The sequence below is a fragment of the Denticeps clupeoides genome, chromosome 2, assembly GCF_900700375.1.
Source record: "Denticeps clupeoides chromosome 2, fDenClu1.1, whole genome shotgun sequence".
Lineage (NCBI taxonomy): Eukaryota > Metazoa > Chordata > Actinopteri > Clupeiformes > Denticipitidae > Denticeps > Denticeps clupeoides.
In genome coordinates this window covers 32,302,247-32,327,415 of record NC_041708.1, presented here as the reverse complement: position 1 = coordinate 32,327,415, position 25,169 = coordinate 32,302,247, and the positions used below count along the sequence as shown (strand labels likewise).

The following is a 25,169-nucleotide window of genomic DNA, read 5'->3' as shown; positions in this document are numbered from 1 at the left end:
GTTTGTGACTAAGTGATTGCCTCCTGAACATAATATATGGTTGTTCATTTCCAGTTCTAGACAGGCATATATGCGGGGGCAGACAGAAATGTGAAGGGTGCACAGGGTGACGATGGAGGCAGGAAATGGTGGGGCGCTCTGGATAACTGTTATTGTCATGTAACTGGATTGTATGTTGTCAGGCCTCTACCATAAGACTTGTCCAACTTGGGTGTCCCACCTTAAGGCTGGGTCACAGAGGCACCCCCCCCCCCTCACCACGAGAAGGTGGCTAACCCCCTTTCAAATAAAGAATTCCTAATCAAATTATAATTTTAAAAACGTAAAATTTACCAGAATTTGATGGTCTATATCAGATATATTCAAATTCAACAATACCACTTCACGCTATTGACAATAATCACAAAATTCATTTGATTTACCACAATAAATAACTTTTCTCCCTGTTGCTACAGTCATGATAAGTAGGCGAGGCCACTTTAAAAATGTTTGGTGATCGATGCATGGCGCCTACTCAAGCAATTTTCGCACGAGTGCAAAATCACATGACGAGCTAAAAAAAATACATTTTTGCATTCAGTCACCTTAGAGGAGGGGTGGGGAAAAAAAGCATGAGAAAGGGGAGGTAACCTGGCCAAAGCATTCTTTACACCTATTGCCATTTCTGTCCACTGCAGGACCATAGACAGGCAAGGGAAACTAGCGTTAATGTTAAATACAGTCACAAAGTGAAATTTTCATGATAGGGGACCTTTAAGGTCAGGACTTTTGACTAAGCCAGTCCAAAGTGTTCATCCGGTTTCTTCTCAGCCAATCAAAGGTGGACTTGATTGTGTGTTTTGGATCATTGTCCAGATGGCCGGACATTCTCCTTCAGGATTTTTTGGTAGATTGTAGAATTCATGGTTTCATTTATTACAGCAAATCTTTTAGGTCATGAACAGCATAACAGCTCCAGACCATCACACTACCACCACCATGTTTTTCTGTTGGTATGGTGTTCTTTTTTTCATTACACCAAATGTCATGGGACACACACACCTTCCAAAAAGTGAAACTTTTGTCTCGTCAGTCCACAGAGTATTTTCACAAAAGTCTTGGGGATAATCAAGATTTGTCTGAATATTCTTTTTGCTCATTGGTGGTTTTTGTCTTGGACATTTTCACTCAGTCTCTTTCCTATGGTGGAGTTATGAACACTGACCTTGACCTTGAGGCAAGTGAGGCCTGAAGTACTTTGGATGTTTTTGTGACCTCTTGAATGAGTTGCTGCTGCACTCTTGGGTGATTTTGGTTTGCCGAAAATCACCCCAACCTTTTATAACCTTTTCCAGACTGATAGGTCTCAATTACGTTCTTTCTCATTTGTTCCTGAATTTCTTTGCATCTCAGCATGGCATCTAGATTTTTTTTTGTCTACATTACTTTGTCGGGCAGGTCTTATTTAAGTTATTTCTTGATTTAGAACAGGCGTGTTCTAAATCTTGTCTAAATTTAAGTCTTGTGTTGTCTTGACTAATATTTATAATTTCTTAATATATTCTTTTTCTAAAACGTCTAAATATGATTACTTAGGGGAAAAAGTAAGAAGTCAGAGGAGGGGCAAGTGCTTTTTCACACCACTGTGTCAATGTGACTTGAACATTGAATAGTGCTGTTTTCTGGCAGCCTGTTTCTGTTTGATGTGTCTTCCCATTGCAGTCTTGTGAGTGTATCCCAAGGGTCAAAGTTTTCTTGTAGGTGCCATTGCCTATCTCTCCTGACCCTTCACCAACATGTGATCTTATCTAGTGTGATATATTAATAACTGTGATAACGAAGCATTTGCAATTTGTTGTTCTTGTTTTCTTTTCATGTGTGTATCTATGAAGTTCAAAAGCCTAATGAGTCTCGCGCCTTTGTCCAGTAGACTCTGAAGATTGATATTTAAATATTTTTAAAAACTGCAATGCGATGTCCTTGGTCCTTTGTGTTGCTGGGCAGCATGGTGGGAGTCAGACAGGAAAAGGATGTTGTTGACCCCAAGATATGCTTACGCAGTAACACACACACACACACACACACACACACACACACACACGAAGATTGGGCTGTGTAGTGGAAGGCAACTTCATACAGTGTGTGCTGTCATGTGTCTTAAGAATATTAAATAATATGTAAATCCCATTTAATGAAATTGGTGGTATTAACGCAGGAATAGTATATTGTTGTTTTAAGTGTATTTTGCTAAAATGTGCAGTTTTTGACTGGAAGTGCGTAGTAGGGTTCCTGAAGTTCTTTGTAAAGCTCTGTGTTAGCCTCTTGCTTTCTGTGTGTTGTGGATGAGGTGGAGGTTCACAGCAAACTGGTTTCATGACCACAGATAATAAAAGGCTCTTAACACTGAACAGATCAAATAAACATTCAGATTTTTTATTATTATTATGTTAGCAGTGACTTTTTTTTTTCTTCTTCTTCATTTCAATGTCCAAAGATTGTGTTCAGCTAAAACGAAATGCTGAGAATTTGCCAGTAAATTCCCTCCTCAAATCTGCTTACCCAGCCCCTGAATAACACCCCTGTTTCTTCCTGGTTCACGCCAGAGGATAAGCGTAACCAGTGGAGTCAGCAGGCACTGCCGAGCTCTTCCTGGTCGTAAAACCTGGGTTTGAGCAAGAAGGCGGTCCCTCGCCACATCTGCATGTGGAGGGGCTTACTGCTGTAAAGGGGGGATGAGGGTGTAGGTGGGTGGGGAAAAATGGAGGAAGATCAAAGGTGAAATTGTTATAGCCTCTAATCCGCAAAGCTTTTCACCTCTCATTTGAGAGGACGGGCCTAGTGGTTTGGTGGGTGGGGTTGTAATGTCATTGTACGCGAATATAGTGTGTGTTTTTACCCACTTTCTTTAGCGTAGCCACACCATTGCACTCTCATTCATCCCACCTCAAACTTAGGAAATCCTTACATTGTGAGCCCTGTAACAGGATAGGTCACCCTGAATATAGTTCACGCTGGCATTGTGGTGGACTGGAGTCGCCTTAGTTATGCCTTGAGGCAGCGTGTGGCCATCAGGCTGCGCGTGTAACCAACACCAGGGGAATGCTGTGGATCACCTGTACGGCGGTGTCAAATGCAGCAGGAATCTCTGACCGGTTTTCTACTTCCCGGTAGTGTTATTTTTCTTAAAACGCTATTATTAAAAATGCTGCAACTACTACTAATAAAAATGATAATAATAATAAAAAAATATAAATATTATCTTTGCATGCAAGATTGAAAGGTATACAGCTTTCTAAAATGACTACAAATCATAGCAATTATATCTAATATAATGTAAGATATAATAATATTTAAAGTACTGGCTCACACACTGGCACTTTCTCTGAATGTAGTATCCTCTCACACAGTTCTATCTAGTGAAAATGTAAATGAAGGAACACACACATGCATGTACGTACACACACACACACACACACACACACACACGTGCGGCCCAGTGCCCTGTTAGAGATCTGGCTGTACAGTTGTTTAGTTGACCTTCCCTCGGCTCCCACAGCGCCCTGCTGAATAATGGATAGGCTGCCTGGAAAGAATGGCTTGTGTGAGATCGGCCTTGATCTCACACAAGGGCGGGAGACGGGAGACGTATGATGCGAAAACGAGTGGTGGGGAAGCTCGCGCCGAGGAGGCGGGGTTACGCTCAACGATGCCCGGACCCTTTCCTTCTTAATAAACACATAGTGAACTGAAGCGAGGTATGTTGGGAAACGTGCGAGTCGGGAAAAGTCATCTGTGCGGGGCGCGTGGATGCGTACTGGAACGTCACGGCGATAGAAACAATACGTCGTTTCTTTCACTTGTTCTAACGATAAGTACCAAAGGTGCTGCTTGAGGAGTCAATCATTAATGAAATTCTGCCTGCGTCTCCTGTTACCGCTGAGCGGGAGGAGAGCACAGGCCCGGCGAGGAGAGATTGGGTGATAAGAGGAATGTGCACGTAGCCTCTACCACATTTACCGGAGTAACGTGGTCCTCTCACCGCTCTCTGCCCAGGCCTGACTTTTCCAGTGGCCCGCGTGTGGGTGTTATGTGCAAAAGCCTGTTAAGAAATGCTGAAAGGATTAAACTTCAGGCTGCGGATTTTTTTATTTTCTGGGTCGAGGCTTAGGGTTTTGTAGCTTTAGATCAGTTTTAGATCCGTTTTTAAAAGCTTTGTAAACTCTTTTTCCTCCTACCCTGCCTCTGTGCTTCATCCGTTTTTTCTCTCTCTCTCTCTCTCTCTCTCTCTCTCTCCCCCCCATTAGGTTTGTGCTGAAGTCTGAGGAGACTACCGAAGCTGACTGAAAGGGACCCCTGTCGATAGCACCGGCCCTTCCTGCAACACTGACCTGCCACTTTCGGAAACAGCGGATCACAATGACCACCCACCCACGTCCATCCCTCCATTCCTCCGGCTGCCTCCACCCTGGATTTTAACCATCACCCGGGATTCAGACTGTCACATTATTCAGCTTTGGAGTACGTTGGGGTTTTTTTTTTTTCCCCCTTCAATTTTGCATCCTGGCTTAAAGGATGTGACTGGTTCTGGAATACCACCTTCGCATGGAAACACTGTGATTTTTATTTTTGCTGGCTTTGCTTTATTTGTGAGACCCCAGAGCATGTGACCCTGTCCCATAATCCCGCTCTCCGTCTCTGAAAGATCGAGGTGGAATGAGTGACTGAATACCTGAATGGAATGAAGCTTTGGGTGTTCATCATGGATGTAGTTCCTGAGAAAAACGCATCTGAAGCTGCTGCGTCTGTGATGGGAGACCGATCGCGAGCATCCGAAATCGGATTATGAGTGGTGCATGTGGCTTGGCAAATGGTAAGAATGGAAAGGAGACTCTTGGTGTAAATAACTGTGTGGGGAATAGGAGATGTTGCTTGTACGCAGTCCAGAGGTCTTGCTTATGACACGCAACGTTGCCATTTGCTTTTCGGCTCAAGTGTGAGGAGGCGCAGATCTGCTTCTTGAGACTGTTCTTCTCTCACCTGGGCATCAGGCTCTGCTGTCACATCCAGGAGGTACCGAAGCGTAGGGATGGTTGTGGTTCTGGACCACCTAGATTCAAGTTATTCAACAAGATAAAGCCAATACATTTTTGTGAAAGGGGGCGATTTGGAGGTCAGACGCTGGGGTTCAAGGGTCATGGCAGAACACGCTGAGCTTCTGTCTGAAATGGCTATGGTCGGGCGGCTCTCTGCTACAGAGCGGCTCAAGCATGCCCAGAAGCGGCGTGCCCAGCAGCTGAAAGGATGGGCGCAGATGGAAAAGGACAGTGTTCGCGTGGGCAAGGTCACCCAGAAGGGAGACAAGGGAGACAAGACGGACAAGACGACAAGGGAGCAGAGCCGCAAAGTTGTCTTCCCCAGCAACATCACCCTACTGGAGGCGGCTGCACGCAACGACCTGGAAGAAGGTGAGTCAGACGGGAGGGGCTGTAATTGTCTGGTCTGTAATTGGGGTTTAGACGGGACAGATTAGCATTCATATTTCAAGTCAAAGAACAAGCGTTAAATACTCGGTGCATTTCAGCTGCTTTGTTAAAAACAAATGACTCCAAAACCATTGTGGACTCTAGACGTTCAGAGAAAGCAGCTGATTAGCACAACTAGTTACTCCAGCCTCATTTGAGGTTTTGGTGGTGGTGGAAACGTCATCAGTGATGTTGCTTCCTCACTCTGGAAGATGCCTCTTTCATTAGGATCGATTTCATCACTTACATTGTCACTTTGTACTGATTTGCAGTGACCATCCTATCAAAATGCCCTTAATTTGTACGGAAAGCCTGATTTGTATGGAAGCATTTGAATGGAATGGCTTTTATTCATCTGCTTGAGGTAATTAAGTTGTCTGGAGGACCAGCTTATGCGATTAGCTGAGGTTGGGGTGTAACGGAGAACAGATCTCAAAGAGGTTTGGCTTTCGTTCAAATGGACAATAACTGCACAATGTGACTCTCGAGAGACATGCTCAAAGGTTTGATCAACGAACTAATGTTATATACTGAATATTTGTAAGTACTGACCGCGAATTATGGGGCTATTGACATGACCGCAATCCCCTGCCACTCATGATCTCTTTTAACTTGTTCATGATTAAGTACCAAAACACTCACTGCTTGTATTTAAAACAGGAGGAGCTATTTCACGGATAGGGGATAAACTTTCAGAAATGTCCTGCAGGGTTTCTATTTTGGGCTATGGCCAGAAAAGGCAGGCATGTTGAATGTAGGTGCAAGTGTCTGTTCGGTTACATCAATAAGAGTTTTCAATAAAAATCTTTTTAAAAAGTGTCTGTTCAGTAGACAAACAAAACTGGCAGGTTTATCTAGAACCAGCCTTTAAAACACCTGAAGCTGCTCCAGAAAACATATCTTCTCCACTAACTCAATCCCCTTCTCTACAAAAAGCAGAAACGTTCATGGACAAGTGAAAGTGTCCTTTACGTTTGGAGTGCCATGCAGTCTGTTTTCACAAGCAAATCCGGTCACCGTTTACAAGTCAAATAGAGTTATTAGAGTAATGTACAAGGGCCAAGGTAGTGAGTTCGAATCCCTGTCCCAGCTTTGCATGTGCGCAGCATGCTCTCCCCGGGTTGGGCGCGGGTTTCCTCCAGGTTCTACAGTTTCCTCCCACTGATGGCATGTCCACGAGGAAATTGGCATCTGTAAATTGTGTGTGCCCTGTGTTGGGCTGGCGTCCCGCCCTGTGTGAGTGCCCACGCTGTGTCCGGCAACCCTAACCAGGAATATGTGGTTGTAGAGAGTAAGTGAGAGAGAAAAAGTACATTTGTTAAATATTTTAACACATAAACGCCAGTAACGTGACCATTTTGAACCCAAACTGGGTTTCCGTTTGAATCAGATTCCATGAGCTGTACTTCACCCCAACAAAGTCTAAACTTGAGTTGACATTTGGTTTTAACCGCAGCGAGCACCTCTATAAACTAACTTCATTCAAAGGGAAATGACTCATGCTTCATGTTCAACAGCTTTTAGGTTTTTATCAGATAGTGTTTTTTCCTTTTTAGCTTTGCAGCGCTAAGTGTGTTGATTTGCAGTTCATGACTGTACAAATTCCATAAATGAAATGGTGGGAGTGATTAATTCTTGTGTTTTATGTGTGCCTTTGTTTTGATATTCAGTGAGAGAACTGCTGAACAGTGGAGTTGGTCCGGACCTCTTCAATGAAGATGGCCTCACAGCATTACACCAGGTACCATTTATGCACATAAATACACTGCCATTCAAAAGTTTAGGGTCATTTCGAAATGTCCTTGCTTTCCCACGATAAAACTCAATTGTTGCTGATAATGGGTTTCTCAAAATGTATGCAGATATTTCATCATTAACAGCCATTTCCAGCCACCAGAGTCATTTACAACTTGTCTGGAAAAGAGTTGTCAGTACAATGAAATTTCTAAATGACCTAATGGCCAATTAAATAAAATTGTTCCAACAACACAGTACCAACATTTGGTGTTACCACTTTAAAATAGTACAACCAGAAACTTGGGATGAATGGGGCGAACTGACAGGAGCATCTGTAGTTCATACACTGCCTCAGTGCTTTTCCATATTCCTGTTTTTTTTTTTCCCCGTTTTCTTTACACTCACAACATGATGTTTTATTTATCTGTGTTGTGTCTCCGTTGTGTCAGAGTCTAGTGTGTGAAATGTGTTTGTGGGCTCACACTGCCCCCTTATGGCTCCTTGCTTAGCCCTTCTTGGGTTCAATCGTCCCTCTGTCACTCCCAGTGACGCCAACAAAGACCAGTCAGGAACATAAAGGTTGAAAAGAGAGAGATGTGTAATTTTGTTTTAACAGTATTTTAGGCAACAAAAATGTCACACACATCCTATGTACAACACACACAAAGTGCTAGATAGACAGCTGCTAGTAAAACACAAGTACATTTTAGCCTTGGTTTTGCTGGCCCTGGGGAGTATTTACCAGCGGAAGGGGCACCTATGCAAATATATGAGACTGCACACACACTATCACGGAGAGCTGGTGAATGCTGGGATTTACTGACTGTATTTGCGTGTATGTGGAACTTCCTAGAGCTGACTATAGCATTTCTGGTTTTGTGTGGATAGATTATGTCCGTCCTATTTAAAAATTGTGCATGCCTAGTCACAATGTCTGACCAACAACAGAATGTAATGCTCCAATATTTATGGCCTAGGTGCAGATATTTTTAATATATCAAAGTAGAAATAAGTAGCCATAAAGAGGCCACTCTATTACAAGTAATAAACTTTCTTGTTAGTGGTTGAATAACAACTTTTTATTATTTAATCAGAAGTGATATGTCTGTTGGGGGGGGGGTGTAAACTGGGTGTGTTCTGTATATCCTGTGTGTTCTGTGGAATGCTTTCTGATTATTATACTGATATACTACTAATTATCCAGGGAACTATATTTTACACATTACTTCTAAAATAGAATCTAACTGTGTCACACCATATAGAACACTTTTGCATTGTTAGATGAATTTTATGTCCTGGTTATGTCCCAGTGCTGCATTGATGACTTTGTGGAGGTGGTGCAGTGTCTGCTGGATGCTGGTGCCAGTGTGAACGCCTGTGACAGTGAACTCTGGACGCCGTTACATGCTGCTGCCACCTGTGGACACACCGGCTTGGTTCAACTGCTGGTGCAGGCGTGAGTCGCTTTTTCGCTGTCTTTCATGATCTGGCATTTTATAGGCTTTGAGTGTGTCTGCGTGTTTCATATATGGGCATGTTCCTTATGCATTGTGCACAGTGGTGCTGACCTGCTAGCAGTGAACGCTGACGGCAACATGCCCTATGACCTCTGTGAGGATGAGGCCACCCTGGAGCTCATTGAAATGGTCATGGCAGAGCAGGGTAAGTGTGAGGCACCAATGGCAGGTCTGGATTGTACATTTTATTTGCACACTAGCATTTCCCTTAGACAAATTAGGTGACTTAAAATATTGTAAGATTAAATACTACCCAAATACTGCATCTGAAGTCTCTTTACGAAATTCAGGCATGGTGCAGAATTACAGCCAGTCCCAGAAAGAGATTTCCCCCAGTACACACCATTTCGGTTTGTGTAGCTTTAAATACTAAAGAGGAGGAGAGAGGCAGGACGAGGAGGAGAGCGGCCTATACAAGTGATCCAGAAAAAAATGTAACCCTCTGTTTCCTCAGTCTTGCATGACTGAACTATTTGTGCCCTTTTTTATTTACATCCAATCAATGAGCAACTGCAATGCTTCGCATGTTTCCAAGCCATGACTGGCGGTGCAGTTACCTTTTAGGTGAGGGGTGGGAAATTCTCTGGGTGGACAAAGCATGACAAAGGGGAGGTAACGTTTCCCCTTATGACAACATAAAGGGACAAATTCCAGATCCGTCCGTCTGAGCTGCCGCTCTCTAAATGGCGAAACGGAATCACCAAAGCACTCTTTACGCCTATTTCTAGCCACTACAGGACCAAAGACAGGCTAGGGGAACCAGTAATAAAGTTAAATCTCACAAAGTGACATTTTTCATAAACAGGTTCCTTATCTGTTGAACGTAAATGCTTGTGAGTGTGAGGAAGTACTGTGATGTTTTGTATCATTTTAACCGATCTTTTCCTGTCTTTCATTGTATGCAGGCATAACTCAGGAGAGAATAGATGAGTGCCGAAGTGCAAAAGAGAGGCAGATGCTGGCTGACATTCAATCTCTGATAGAGAATGGAAAAGACCTGAATTTGCAAGATGAGCAGGGGGCTACGCTGGTGTGTTTATGTGCTTGAGATACAGTATATAAAAAGAATACATTTAAACCAGTGGTTATCAACCTTGGTAGAGCCATTGGCAGTGTCTTATTAACAGCATTAATGTAGACAATAATTTGTAAGCGAATTAATATGGTAGGTTGAAACAGAGAGCATTATGCTGGGAATGTTAAGAACTGTAAGCACTGTGTCCTAATATCCTTTTCTACGGACCTTCTCCAGCTGCACATAGCGGCTGCTAATGGGTACGCCTCTGTGGGGGAGCTGTTGCTAGAGCACAGGGTACCTGTGGAGGATAAGGACAATGATGGCTGGACTCCACTCCACGCCGCCTCCTGCTGGAGTCAGGTGAGCACTGCAGCACAATTACTTACTTATTAGAGCAGGATGGTTAAGTATTCATTAAGTAAAATGTAGGTGGGTTATGGTCCAAAAATTATGTAAATGTAACCTAATGTTATCAGATGCCCTGATCTCGAGTAGTTACAGGGACAGTTCTCACTGGAGCCACTCAGGGTTAAGTTTCTTGCTCAGGGACACAATGGTCGTAAATGGGGGGGACTGTCCCTGTAACTACTGATTGTAAGTCGCTATGGATAAAGGCGTCTGAAAAATGCTGTAAATGCAATGATTGTTGAGGTTTTGATTAGCTTGATGTATATGTTTCTCACAGATTCAGATGGTGGAGCTACTGGTAGCTCATGGGGCCAATCTTAATGCCAAGTCTGCCCTGGATGAGACTCCGCTGGGTAAATGGGATTGAGCACTCTAGACATGGATGTTTCTTTTATAGAGATTTACAACACTTTTTTTTCTAAACTTTACTCAACATTTAGATATTAAATGTTTAGATATGTTCAAAATTCCCCATCATGACTTTGAATCATCTGTAACTCATAAACAGGGCAACGTAATATTAGTGTAACCTGCTGTTGGATGATGTATTTACATTTGTTGATATTAGGTGTAGTTTCCCACACAGCTTTGCATTTGTGCTTGATGTTGTCATTGTCTCCACAGATGTGTGTGCTGACGAGGAGGTAAGAGCCAAAATGCTGGAGTTAAAACATAAACATGATGCCATCATGAAGAATCAGGACCGGCACAAGGGTACCCTGCAGAGAAGAGCCTCCAGTGCCAGCAGCAGGGGGTAAGAAAGTGGGGGAAAAAAAAAAAAAAAAAAGAATGGTAAAGAAGGGATGGAGTGTTCCTCGTTTCACTGACTTGGAATGTTTTCTGTGGTGTGTTTGAGCAGTAAGGTAGTGCGGCGTGTGAGTGTGAACGAACGCTCGTCGCTGTACCGACGGGAGCACCATAAAGAAGCCATGGTGTGGCAGGAGCGCGGCAGACAGCCTGAGGCAGCAGATGATGATGAGGACAGACAGACGGACGCAGAGCTCAACCAGCATGCAGCCATGGTGAGACACACACACACACACACACACAGACACAAAAGGTACACAACATTTGTACTCTCATATAATTTGACTGAGGGACTGAAATGAAACTTGGTACATTTTAAGATCATTATGATTTGTTTCACTTTTGGTTAGGTGTCCAGCGCAGTTGCGGTTCTACAAGGAGAGGATGATGAGCAGGGTGAGAGGAAGAAGGACTCACTGCTTGGTAATGGAGGACTGCATACCTCCCTGTCCACCTCTTTGCCAGGTGAGTTCCGCAGTGGGGGGCCAATGGACCGCAGTGCGTCCTACCAACTGACCCCCGCCTTGGGATCAGGATCTGGCCCTGGAGAAGGTGATGGAGGTGACAGCATGACCCGGGAGAAATCCCACCAAACGCTGGCGGACCTCAAACGGCAACGTGCGGCAGCCAAGCTGCAAAAACACCCAGCGCCGCCTCCGCCTTTGCCTCCAACTTCTGAGGAGGGGCCTGCCCCCTCAGAGCTGATGCCTTCTCAGCCACAGGAAGTGCCCCAACCACAGGAGGAAGTAGCTTCAGCTAGTACAGTGTATTTCACCCCTGCCAGTGGAGAACCACCCCTCCTCAAACTAAAGGCCCCAGAAGAAGAAGCACAAAACACCAAGGAGCCTTGCTGTGGACTCATGTAGTAAAAGTGGGACCTGGGACCAAGTTCTCATTATGAATCCATAGTCAAGACACAGCTATACACATTTCTACAAACACGAAAAGTTTTGCACAAAATGAAAGAATCTGTTTATTTGACACGACAGAAACAGGGTGCTGTAAAATTGCCTGTTTAAAAAGCACTGTGGGAGCTGAGGAAGACTCAGTGTTTGTCTGAGGAAGACAAACACTGTGGCACAGCCTCAATGTTTTTTCCAGTTTGTTTCATTTTTCAGTCGTTGGTAGATTTTTCTCTCTTTCTTTCATTTCAGTAATTAATAAAATTAGAGTTTTTGACTGCTAAACATTTCATTTTGATTTTCTGAAACTTGAGCACTTTACTAAGAAGCTCCATATATTTCATGGGATCGCTGCAGGCTCACCTTGCGTCTCTCTCAGAATTATGAATTTGATTTTACATTTCTTTGATTTTCTTGCACATTAAAAGCTCAGAATCCAGACTAGAAGTCATGGTCCACATGGGAAGCGAATGTTAATGGGCAAAACGTTGTATTAATGGGGATTTACCAAGAACCAAAGATGAAAATTTGTAAAGTAGCTTGTCTGAAAATTTCTATTAAGAAAATAATCTATTTTCAAAATATTGTTGTGAATTGATTTGGCTCAGATGTTTGTATTTAATTCTACATGAGTATGATTGATTGATTATTTATTTAATATATAATTTCCAGACCCAAAATTGTTCGTAGTTGCTGGTTTGCAAATTATTATTTGCATCGCATTTTGCTTGATGTGCTTTTGTTTTCTGAATCAGCTGCTGTTTCTCTCATCTTTAAGAATGTGCTAAATAAAAGAACTATTTTTGAGAACATGGTTCGTATTACAGTGGACCAAGGAATGCATACAATGCTTCCACTGAGCCGTTTCCGAACTGAGTATTTCCTAGTGGAACTATTTTGGAAGTTCTGGTGAGTGGATTTTTTTTGAAGGTACTACGCATATTCCACTTTCACTGAATTTATCAAGCACAGTCACTTGCAGGCTGTAAACAGCTTTTTGTTCACAGTTTCATTTGTGTTTACATGTGCAATTTAATGTAAAGTGTACAGTACATTTTATTATCTGAGAGAACATATATAGTCCAACAGAATATAGTGCATTCTATATTATTCTTTATGGTGACATAATGACACAAAACAATTGATTGATATTGATTAGTACAGGAACATCAGATTTTTGTCTTTGTTGTGAAGTTTATGGGCTTGTCTCCTTTGTAGACTGTTTTTTTGTAACTACCCTCATTTTATATTTATATATTTTCAGTTAACTTTGGTGTGAATTTATTTTGAGGTTTTATAGATTTAACAGTTTAATTGGCAGTATGATTGAAAAAGGATATAGTTATTTTTTAGGGTTGGGTAATGTTGTCACAAATTGATGCTGCAATATTCATGTTCCACAATGTGTTCCACAAATATTGAACTTGACCGCTCAAGTATAAAATAAATAAAAATAAAAATAATTGAGGCATTGCTTGCACTGTTACAGTGGTCAAAATGGTGACTGTGAATGTTGATACTGCAGCAATAACAAACATATTCATCATATATTATTATAATTATATTTATTAATGATTATGTTTATTACTAGTTATTTTTTTTATTATCAAATTGCCCTATTGTCACTGGTGTAAGATGGTTAAACAGCATGGATATGTTTCTTTTAATACAAAGAACTAAAGGAACTACATACAGTAGCATCCAGTCTCTGAGATACAGAGGTGGCCTTAGTAGTGAATTATATATATATATAGTGGACGATTGGCCATACCAAATGGGGTGGGGGGGGGGTGTTGGGGGGTATTTGGATGTCGTTTTTGTGCAGGGGTCACTAGTGACATGGATTTTTGTACATTTTTTTTTTTTGATCCGACTTATAAATCTATAAATAAATGGAATCTATGGTGATGTCACAGTTTTCACATGTCTTGTTTTATCTAAATATAATATATCACACTTTAAGAGTATTGATTTTTGCAACTTGTGGCAAAAACAGCTGCATCAAATGCTGTTTAAGCTGTGTAGACATGAAAACAATGGCCATAATACATAATGAAGGTCAGACACTGACACTTGTGTGCTCACACACTTGCTGACTATTCAAGTTGCACATGTTGAAAGTTCTGAGATGTAGAAAGACAGCGATTTATCAGTGAGGTAAGGAGTTTCCCTTTTAAACAGCCGAGTTGCTACTTGCTGATGTTGAGTTTTCAGAACTGGAGGTTACTACAGTTAGTGGCTGGCTTTATGTGGTGTAGTTGGACTTTTAATGGCCCTGCAGGACACAAAATAACCTTCCCTCCATTCTTGGCTCTCTCCTGGACAACCTGAATCCTGGCTAATCACCAAGTTGGCTAACTTTTATTATTTCTTACTATGGCTGCCCTTTGTGAGGATAAGAAGTCCAAAGGGACATGTTTTATAGTCTACTGAAGATAATGGTACAGATATTAGAATCACAATTCTAATGTTGTTTCTTTAAATGTGCATTATAATAAAAACTGAAATTAAACTATCCAGCAGGTATATTGGTGTTAAAATCCTGTCAATAATGTAGCACCCATGTGTATCCAGAGAAGCCTTTAGCTTTGTAATTTATTATGGGTGTCTTGACATTTCCTCTGGACAAAATGTGAAACATCACATGATGACCTACGAAGGAGGAGGACATGTAACAGTCACCCCCCGAAAACATGAATGAAGATCAGGTGTCTTCTTCTACTGCTCACACTCTGCATTTCGGAGGACCCATGCCAAAATTCTCTCTCCCTCTCTTAACCAGGATCACATTACAGAAACTTGTGACATGACATGGCCCGGACACCATGACAGGATCTGAGTTTCCTGAGATTTGGTTGGCATGTGACTTGGTTCTCGCCACTTCCCAGGTGACTGGCAGGTTGCTGAAACAGCAGGGCCAAAGGTCACGTGGAAGGTTTGTTGCTCTCTTCTGAGAGGACACTCACTGAAAAGGAAGGGGGACGGACTCTGGAGATGTGATGTAACCAACAGTTCCCTGGAATACTAAAGACCACAGAGCGTCTCAGACCGCAATCAGGGCCGAGTGGGGGAAGGCAAGAGAGAAGGACGGATAGATTATATCTAAGAGGACAACTGTGGCTCAAGTCACATCGAGGAAGGTAAAATGATCTATAACTGTTACGCGTGCCTTGTGTTCAAACTCAAAATAGCTTCCATTTACAGTTCACAGCGTGTATGAATGGGGCTGTTCTGAATGTAGCTTCACTTTTGTGGAATTTCAGTAATTTCTATTTTTCTCTTATTAACAACTGATACTTGATGAAAATTGATATTTATTGAAAGATGATTAGTGGACAGTATAGGAGCATTTTTCTGAACATTTAATGCTTAAAACCATACAGGCCTATTTAATTGTAAGCTTAAACTGTCAGTGGAGAGGAATTTCTCAGCTTTTTTTGCCAGTCGTGACACCTGCATTTAACAATATTACTACCTCGTAGACATGAGTGAGTAAAAGTGGATGTGAGACATCTTATGTCCCATAGCTCAGTGCCATTTCCACAAGAGGAAATTCTGTTTTACAAATGGTAAACGCTTAATTGTAATAGGACGATTCTCTGCGTGATACATGGGACATTTTGATAACACTTATCCCCTTAACTAGTGGTCAGAACTATGAACAAGTGTGACATGTATGTAGTACTTGTCGAGCTTTACTACTGGGTAGTTCAATATAAAGTTATGACAAAAGCCATACAAGCAGTTTGAAAACTTGCCATGTGATGCACGGGACACAGAAAACTAGTCTCACTTGTTAAAACAAACTTTCACAATAAAGATCTGTGAAATCTACAAGCATTCAGACAAAACTATTGCACCAAATACTTTAATGTATAATGGGCGTGAAAACTGTGCAACACTTCAATAAAATAATGTTAATGCAATACCAATATATGCAACTAAAATGACCATCACATCTCCAGCGACAACGTCACTGGTCTAAATGCTACATGAGTGCTGTTAGGTTTAACATATTATAGCCAGTACTAAGAATTAAAATGTGGTGCATTGAATATTGAATATGAATATTTTAAATAGGCCTGAAGCACTATTCAATATAACATACTGATCTTTGAATGTCTGGGTTATGATAATAATGTGTTTTGAATTTCATTGAAATGAATACAAATTTTACATTGCGAGAAGTAGCTGTGTTTCAAATGTCTGCAAAACCTTCAGGTTTTTAAATACATAGATAAATTAAATGATGTTCCACATTAAATATTAGGACAAGTAAAAGTGCTTTGTTTCATTTTCCAGAGAATCACCCAGTAGTATCTTACCGTTTAACATCTGTGTCCGGTTTAGTGTCATTACATCAACAGGTGATCGTGGATGAAGGATTAACTCACTTTCATCTTCACAGGAACCCAGCCATGCATGTGACAGTGCATTTCTCGGTCCTGCTCCCCAGCCTGGGTAAATGGGGATAAAACGGGTTCGACAATCAATGCGGACAATCTGCTGCGGTGCAGAAGGAAGACAAGGATGTGAGAGTCATGTCATTAACTACTGCCCTTAGCAACACGTACCAACAAAGTGTGGGGGTCTGTTCCCCCATGTTAACCCTTTGAGTTAGTAGGCCTCTAGCATTAACTTGTTCTTCCTCTCCTGTTTGTAACCGCTGTGTTGTGCACAGCGTCCTCTCTGTGTTGCAGGTTTTATAAAGTCCCACGAAAAACTCCACAAAAAAACAATTGACATCAAGAAAGAAATTCAAATGATAAAAAAAAAAAAAGTTAACAGCAGTTAAATGATGTTTAATGATGCACGGGCAGTGGTGGCCTAGCGGTTAAGAAAGCGGCCCCATAATCAGAAGGTTGCCGGTTAGAATCCCGATCCGCTAAGGTGTCACTGAGGTGCCACTGAGCAAAGCACCGTACCCACGCGCTGCTCCCCAGGCGCCTTTCATGGCTGCCCACTGCTCACTCAGGGTGATGGTTAAAAGCAGAGGACACATTTCGTTGTGTGCACCGTGTGCTGTGCTGCTGTGTATCACAATGACAATCACTTCACTTTAAACGAACATGAATGTCCTTCCGCTGCAGGTATGGTATCACTGAACCAAAAAAAAAAAAAAAAAAGAAATAAACTAACTTACTACCTGAACTCTGTTGCCATGCCAACAGGCTGTGGCGAGTACACGTCCACGTAAAGCCCATTGCGACATACTTCATGCGATTTTGGGCTATATAAGAAATAAAGGTTGTTTTGGGTGCTTCTGCGGGCTGCGGGACGTCAGCTCGGTTGGCGGGGAGGGAGTGGCGACGTCCAGGTCGCTTTATAAGCTGCGGGTCCGCGACGAGCTCCAGCGTCTGGAGGCCGAGCCGCGCTGCGTAACGGCAGGCTGTTTGGAGTTGGGCGGCGGGACCCGAACACGGTTCTCTTCTTCTTCTTCTTCTTCTTCTTCTTCTTCTTGTGTTTTTAACTAGCACGGCGTTTTAGACGAGCGAATTCGTCCGCATGGGCGTTTGTAGAAGGTAGCGGTGTTGTTATCTGAACCCGGCAGCTTGGTCTCGCGTGAGGTTTTTTTACGCAATCTCACGCACACACACACACAAACACGCCAGGACGTAACTTTATTTTTGTATAAAGTAGATAAATAGTGAACGAAAGTGTCATGTGCGCTGTCGGCTCGCCGTGTGTGTGTGTGTGTGTGTGTGTGTGTGACGAACAGCTGTCGCGCTCTGTCTGTCGCTCCACGTCACGCAGCTGGACGTGTCACACGCGATCCAGTTTACAACTTTCTCTTCCGCTCTCCCTCCCTCTCTCTCTCTCTCTCTCTCTCTCTCACCATCCCTCTCTCTCGCCCTCTCTCTCTCTCTCTCTCTCTCACCATCCCTCTCTCTCGCCCTCTCTCTCGCTCGCTCTCCCTCTCTCTCTCCCTGTTTCTCTCTACTTCTCTCCCTCTCTCTTTTGCTCCCCCTCCCTCTCTCCCTCTCTCTCGCTCGCTCTCTCACCATCCCTCTCTCTCTACTTCTCTCCCTCTCTCTCCCTCTCTCTCTTTCTTTCTCTCTCTCACACTCTCTCCCCCTCTCTCTCTCGGTGACTGTGTTTATGAAACTGACTGCTTTGCTGGATTGTGAGTTTTCTGTGGTTGTATCGCCTGCCTTTACTGGTTTCTTTTATTTGTAACATGACTGGTTTGTAATAAAGTGGTCTCTCTCTCTCTCTCTCTCTCTCTCTCTCTCTCACACCCAGACTCCTGCGACCGCACTCCCCGCAGCCGAGCGATAAATCCCGGACGAACATGACGGAAAACGGCCTGCTGCACCCGGAGAGGGTGCTCACCCTGGACACCATGAACCCCAACATTAAGCGGGTGGAGTACGCGGTCCGCGGCCCCATCGTGCAGAGGGCCATGCAGCTGGAGAAGGAGCTGCAGGAGGTGAGTGTGTGCTGTGCTCCATCAGTGCTGGGGCAAAGGTTCGACACGAAGACCCGCTTGACCTCGACCTCTCGCCTGTTGTTCAGATATCGAGGGTCGAAATCCTGAGGAGATTGTGTGACATTTGACAAAATGACCGACACGACATAAAAAGTGCAAATGAGACATGATCATGCAAACTTGGCCGCGACCGCATGACTAGTGACAGTAGCTCGCGGTGCCACATCAAAGTGCAATATAGAGTGTAGAACCAGTATTGGGGTGTATCCCGGCGCCAGCCGGCACGCTCACCTCCGACCGGGGCAAGTGCAGGCTTGAGTGTTGCGTTACTTTGTGGGCTGCAGAACACCGGCGGTGTTCATCGGGTGGCGATTTTTACTCTGAATTCCATGTTCTGGTCGCGGTGCGGGGCGCGGCCCGCTGTGACCCCCCGGTTGTGACCAGAGTCACTCACTCACGTGCAGGCTGCGCCACGGGTACGTGGCCGAATCTTCTGAAACGCCAGTAACACTGGGGTCTTTGTTCTTTTTTTTTTCGCTATGGGTTGGACTGGGAAGTGCAATAAAGGAGGCACATGCACAGACAGACACAGAGTGATGCATCATGGGAATTTTCCCGCTGCACAACAAACCCAAATTGCTATGATATTTATGTTTTCGGTTTTGAAAATTCAGACAACTACAAAGCTCTGATATAGCAATATCATATCATTATGAACATTTAGATCAAATGATATATTTCAAATACATGTCTGTTGCGTAATCAGTGTACATTCACATTTACACTTGTGATATGTAGCAGACGCCCTTATTCAGAGCGACATGGAGAGTCCCGCTGGACCAACTCATTTTCTATAATATCTCGCGATTTTGAGATCTCCTTGTCTTCCTTGGGGGGTAAAAACATTAAACGAGTTTTATAATAATAATTGTGACCCATTGGGCCCTATTTGTGAGGTCAGTTCCGCGAGAGATCTGACACGTCTGGTTGTACAGGCAGCGTATGGTGCACCACAGTTTCCGCAGGTTCTGCAGTTTGACGTATTTGTGTGTTCGTCTGGTTAAAATGCTTGCAGCAGCTTACTAATGAGCAGAGAGAGCTTAGTATCAGGCCTTATATCGGATTCCTGGAAACACTAAGCCCCTCTGTGTTGCTCGCTTTGTCTCTTTCTTTCATACCGGCACCCCGACACGCCAGTCACCGCTCTATTTGCCCAGAGCTGTGGCTGTGCCCCTGTGCCAGGTGCGGACTGTGCCAGGCTTTGTGCCACACCGGGGGCAAAGGGGACTGGTGACACAAAGCTGCTAATGAGGGAGGATGCAGTGGGATCAAGAAGAGGGTGGTGTGTGTGTACATATGTGTGTGCGGGTGTTTGAGATGATTAAACACATTTTCTTTGCTGTCTCCACCTACATTAATGTTTAACAGAAGAAGAAAAATGTAACACATTAACGATAAAGACCTTAAGCATTACTCTGTAAAATAGTACACTAAAGCATCGGTCCAGTGATTTATTAGATTAATGACTTGTCATTTTTTATGCAGAGGTATGCTGTACTGTGACTAAGAGATCCTAAATGTAATTGGAAGAAATCAGCCAACACCCCTCAGAAACTGGCCAATGACAGTAGAGCAGGAATAAAGACACTGGAGAACAAACTGAATGGCATTTGTTTGATATTCGGGAGGGAACGAAAACCGCAGTTAGGTGGTTGGGAGGTGAAACTGGATTATGTTCTTATACCGTAGAATCCCAGTTGAAAGTTGAAAGCTTGTGGCAGTTCTTAATTAATTAAAAAGATGTTAAAGATATTGGAGTATACAGGGTGGGCCATTTATATGGATACACCTTAATAAAATGGGAATGGTTGGTGACATTGAACACGTTTTATGAGAGGTCAGAAACTTGTAAATAACTCATGAAAGAATAAAGTTACATTAAAACTAAATTTGATGTGTCACATGACCCTCTTCCTATTGAAAAAACAAAAGTTGGATCCAAGATGACCGACTTCAAAATGGCCACTATGGTCACCACCCATCTTGAAAAGTTTGCCCCCTCACATATACTAATGTGCCACAAACAGGACATAAATATCACCAACCATTCCCATTTTATTAAGGTGTATCCCATATAAATGGCCCACGCCGTACACTACTCGCAATAAGTTAGGGATATCAAGATACAGAACAACTGGTAGAGTTCATGACCGACCCAGGTGTGGAGCCCCACGAATGATAGACCACAATGATGACCAGTACCTAAGGACCTATGCATTCAGACAGACCCATTCACAAAATGCGAGGGGTTCTAGGGTTTCTAGACAAACCATTTGCAAACGACTCCACCACCAGACGATTGTTTCAGGTGACTCCACTGACACAAAAACACCACATCGTGGTAGAATTGTCACAGCTTGACTTCAGGAAGTTGGAATGGAATGGAATGGTATGGCATGATATAGCCATCAATGTCCCCTGACCTGAACCCCATAGAGCACATCTGGGACCAGTTGAAGCAGAGACTGAATGATCGTACTTCACCCCCACATGACCTGGCAGAACTGCGTGTATTTGGAGCTATCCCTGTTATTGTCTGAATTTTTGGGGTAATAAATATTAAACTGATGAAAATGGTGTTTCTTCTCATACATTACTAGTAATATCAAAGGGAACTTTTAGTTATTTTATTAAAATTGTGGGACATTGGTGGTTAAGGAAGCGGCCCCGTGATCAGAAGGTTCGCCAAGGTGCCGTTGAGGTGCCACTGAGCAAAGCCCCGTCCCCACACGCTGCTCCCCGGGCGCCTGTCATGGCTGCCCACTGCTCACCAAGGGTGATGGTTAAAGGCAGAGGACACATTTCATTGTGTACTGTGCTGCGGATCGCAATGACAATCACTTCACTTTCACTTTTCAATTCAGAGCAAATAGGAAAAGCACTCATGTAAATAACAATATCCCGAAACTTATTGTGAGTAGTGTATGCGAGCAGGGTGGGCCGAAGAATCACCTTTTGTGAAGATGAACTTCAATCATGTAAAAATGTAAAACATTTGTATTATAAGGCAGAATCAAAGTACATATGATTTTTCTTCAATTTTTTTGGGGCTGGAATGCTGGTCTGGTCTTTCACTATCTGATCATTGTTATATTAAGCTTTCGTTCTCTTTCATCATGAAGGGAGTCAAGAAGCCCTTCACAGAAGTGATCAAGGCCAACATTGGAGACTGTCATGCCATGGGTCAGCAGCCAATCACGTTCTTCAGACAGGTACGGTCAAAAGCTGGACCGAAAGCGCATAGGAATGACAGCTGTCAAGATAATCCGCCAAAAGCACTTTTACAAATTCTGTTTGAAATTCTGTTTTTGAAGAACAATTAATGTTTGCAATTCATTTTTTTACCTAAATATTTTATATATGTTATCCTGTTGTTTTAGAGAATTACGTAAGGAGCAGCTTAGTCAGGAGCCTCACATTACATTTAATGCCATTGGGCTTATTTGGCTTTTATCGTTTTGTCTGGTGTGTTTTGTGTATGCTTGAAATCAGGTGCTAGCACTCTGCTCGTACCCAGAGCTTTTGAACGACAACAAGTTCCCCGAAGACGCAAAAGACCGAGCACGACGCATCCTTCAGGCCTGTGGAGGAGGAAGTATTGGTGAGGCCACTCCCGTGACGTGAAATGATGTGAATTGTTTAATGTACCTGTATGGGACTCTATGTTGTGTGTAATTGGTCGTTGTCTCAGGTGCTTACAGCGCCAGTCAGGGAATCGAACTGGTGCGACAGGATGTCTCACGCTACATTGTGCGCCGCGACGGCGGAGTCCCCTCCAACCCAGACAACATCTACCTCTCTACAGGAGCCAGTGATGCCATCGCGGTGAGAATGTTACACTGTACCCGTCTGTATTATCAGTTAGTGAATGTAATGTGTGCCCGGATTGACATTTATCAACCAGCCCTGTGACCAGGTCTCTTAAAAGGAGGTTGGCCAGATCAGCAAAATAGCAAATCAACACATAATGCATGTCAGCATGTAGTCAGGTCAAAAGGTGTGAACGTGCTTTTCATCCCTCTCTGAAAGCATTTCATAATCCTTGTCCAGTAGTTCTTTAATCTGATTTGATCCAAAGTCCTCTAATTAACATTTGGCAAAGACTATTAACCTTGCATTATGGACTCATTTAAGGTGGTTTTCTCTGCTTTTATTTTGGTTTTTATTCCAGACAATGCTGAAGCTTTTAGTGTCAGGCGAAGGCCCAACAAGGACCGGTGTGATGATCTCAATCCCCCAGTATCCTCTCTACTCCGCCGCCCTGGCTGACCTGGGTGCTATACAAATCAACTACTACCTGGACGAGTCCAACAACTGGAGCCTGGCTGTGGGTGAGCTGCGGCGCGCCCTGGAGGCCGCCAGGAAGCACTGCAACCCGCGGGCGCTGTGTGTCATAAACCCTGGCAACCCCACTGGTACGACAGCTCCTTCATGGGCCCACGTCCCTCAGTTAATGTCAGCCTGTTTCTGGCTAATTGTTGCTCTGCTTGATTCGCGGCAGGTCAGGTCCAGAGCAGACAGTGCATAGAAGATGTGATCCGATTTGCTGCTGAGGAAAATCTCTTCCTGATGGCCGATGAGGTAAGAGTTTCCTTCACAAGTGATGCCTGTTTCATGTCTGTTCATCACCCTTTCTCGATTTGCATTGCACAGGAAACCTACCTAAGCTTAGCTGGTAGTTGTGTGCTGCCATTACCATGTTATTAAATACAACATTTAGCCATGACTTCTTAATTGAACTGAAAAACGCTGGCCTGTTTGCTATTAGTTCATGCCATAGTAGTAGTTACTAGGCACAACTAAAAAAGGAATTGCATTCTGCACATGAAAAAGCATCGTATCTCACCCCAATTTTTTAAATGAGCAATTGACAGGCATAGAAGCAATGTATGCATTTCTCCAATGTGGACTGGAGAATGTGCATGACAAGAATATTAAATCTATCACATTCACTTACTGCTATTCATATGAGATTTGTATTAATTATATTTTTGACACATCCATGTTCTCTTCCCATATTAATACAGGTTTATCAGGACAATGTGTATGCAGAGGGCTGTCAATTCCACTCGTTTAAAAAGGTGCTGTTTGAGATGGGACCCAAATACTCAGAGAAAGTGGAGCTGGCCTCCTTCCACTCTACATCTAAGTGCTATATGGGAGAGTAAGTTTTTTATTATTACATTACATGAATAAATACATTCATGCCAGAAATGTCTAAATTCTATCCTATATAATTGTCTCCCAAAATGTCAGACACAACCTTGGGAACAATTAAATCTTGGTTTGAATTTAATAATGTGTAACACAGTAGTTTGTGTTTAAGCATAGTTCTAACATTGTATGTATAATTGCTGGTGTTGATTGCTGTTTATCTCTTCTAGATGTGGTTTCCGAGGTGGATACATGGAGGTGATAAACCTGGATCCTGCAGTGAAGGCTCAGCTCACTAAACTTGTTTCAGTTCGGCTGTGTCCACCTGTGCCTGGACAGGCTCTTTTGGACCTGGTGGTGAATCCCCCTCAACCCGATGAACCTTCATACTCCACCTTTATGAACGTTAGTCTTTTTATGGTCTTAATTAGAACGTGTAAAACACAGAGAAACAAGAATTTTGTATAATCCAAATTTTTTTTTATTTCTTTATTGGTCTGTTTGATGAAATGATCTGTGAGATGATGTTTACCTGAATTATGTGTCACCCGTAGGAGCGTACAGCTGTGCTGGCTGCTCTTGCAGAAAAGGCGCGGATGACGGAAGAAATATTAAATAAGGTCCCAGGGATCCGCTGCAATCCAGTACAGGGAGCAATGTACTCTTTCCCCCAGATCCAGATTCCTCATAAAGCCATAGAGGAAGCAAAGGTGTCTATTTCACACTACATATAAATTGCCTTTATTTTTGACCTTTTTACTAATGCTCATGCCATTTTTATTATATCTTTCTTGTTTGTTCTTCAGGAGAAGGGACAGGCACCAGACATGTTTTACTGTATGACATTACTGGATGAGATGGGCATCTGTGTTGTCCCAGGAAGTGGCTTTGGACAGAGAGATGGAACATACCACTTCAGGTTTGAATTTTTGAATGTTTTGACTGCTATTCAGCATTCATCTATCTTCTTTGTTGAATCATGTCTTTTCTTTTTCATGTCTCTGTACAGGATGACTATTCTCCCTCCCACTGACAAACTGAAGATCTTCTTGGCTAAGGTGAAAGAGTTTCACCAGCGCTTTACTGAGCGCTATTCCTAACCCTGCCCAAGTCTCTTGTCAGAACCTCAAGACTCACCCAAGTTCTAAACAACTCTGTCAGCACTTGGTTGCACCCTAAACACCGTACGGGCAAGATGGCCCACTGACATACAGGTGCTGCAAAAAATGTACAAAGAGTTTAGGAAACTCTGAGTCACTGAGAGCACCATTTACTGCCTTCTATTCCCATGACAGGCAAGCACCTTTGATTGATTAATCTTCTGTGATATGGAATAGTTCCTGTTTTTTAGGTCCTCTTTTACAACTGCAGCTTTCTAAATGTAAAATAGAAAATGGCTGTCCGGTAATTTTAATGATTTTACTGTGTGTTTGTACGTCATACTGTTTTATTTCTTTTATTTATATGAAATTTGATTTACAAGGGTGCCATAAGAAAGTTGGTCAAGTTCTAAATAAACTCTTTACAGGAGGCTTAATAGAGAGAATTTGAATAAGAATATGTTGAAAAAGTGAGTGCTCAAATACAACATTGCTGAAACATATTGAAGTGAATTATTAAAGATTTATTAAAGTA

General features: G+C 42.9%; 2 protein-coding genes and 1 long non-coding RNA gene across 8 annotated transcripts in view; 2 read left to right on the top strand and 1 right to left on the bottom strand.

Moving 5' to 3' along the window:
- The window catches only part of ppp1r16a (protein phosphatase 1, regulatory subunit 16A), a 16,513-nt gene extending 3,816 nt beyond the window's left edge, over window positions 1-12,697 (top strand). Inside the window, exons 3-14 of one of the 4 annotated variants that reach the window (XM_028957759.1) lie at window positions 4,284-4,849; window positions 4,972-5,049; window positions 5,136-5,444; window positions 7,172-7,242; window positions 8,549-8,694; window positions 8,797-8,900; window positions 9,661-9,785; window positions 10,008-10,133; window positions 10,459-10,534; window positions 10,806-10,935; window positions 11,041-11,203; window positions 11,339-11,854. In XM_028957759.1, the coding sequence (XP_028813592.1) occupies window positions 5,174-5,444; window positions 7,172-7,242; window positions 8,549-8,694; window positions 8,797-8,900; window positions 9,661-9,785; window positions 10,008-10,133; window positions 10,459-10,534; window positions 10,806-10,935; window positions 11,041-11,203; window positions 11,339-11,854 (1,728 nt within the window). In that variant the 5' untranslated portion in view covers window positions 4,284-4,849; window positions 4,972-5,049; window positions 5,136-5,173. Of the gene's footprint in view, window positions 1-4,283; window positions 5,445-7,171; window positions 7,243-8,548; window positions 8,695-8,796; window positions 8,901-9,660; window positions 9,786-10,007; window positions 10,134-10,458; window positions 10,535-10,805; window positions 10,936-11,040; window positions 11,204-11,338 lie in introns of all 4 variants that reach the window. The other 3 variants (XM_028957729.1, XM_028957749.1, XM_028957738.1) reach the window with 3 other exon arrangements.
- Window positions 11,083-17,428, bottom strand: LOC114766703 (uncharacterized). The gene is made up of 3 exons (XR_003742848.1): window positions 17,037-17,428; window positions 16,216-16,347; window positions 11,083-11,531 (listed from the first exon to the last, which is right to left on the bottom strand). It is a non-coding gene; the product is annotated as an uncharacterized LOC114766703 (long non-coding RNA).
- LOC114766683 (alanine aminotransferase 2-like) lies at window positions 14,850-25,169 on the top strand. 3 transcript variants are annotated; one of them, XM_028957771.1, is made up of 12 exons: window positions 14,850-15,030; window positions 18,134-18,320; window positions 21,503-21,592; window positions 21,873-21,981; window positions 22,072-22,205; window positions 22,552-22,795; window positions 22,882-22,961; window positions 23,408-23,544; window positions 23,765-23,939; window positions 24,089-24,244; window positions 24,341-24,453; window positions 24,544-25,169. In XM_028957771.1, the coding sequence occupies exons 2-12, from the start codon at window positions 18,183-18,185 to the stop codon at window positions 24,632-24,634; spliced, it is 1,467 nt and encodes a 488-aa protein (XP_028813604.1). In that variant the 5' UTR covers window positions 14,850-15,030; window positions 18,134-18,182; the 3' UTR covers window positions 24,635-25,169. The 3 variants fall into 3 exon arrangements, with proteins under 3 accessions (XP_028813604.1, XP_028813611.1, XP_028813621.1); XM_028957778.1 differs by lacking the exon at window positions 14,850-15,030 and adding an exon at window positions 17,174-17,312; XM_028957788.1 differs by lacking the exon at window positions 14,850-15,030 and adding an exon at window positions 17,867-18,014.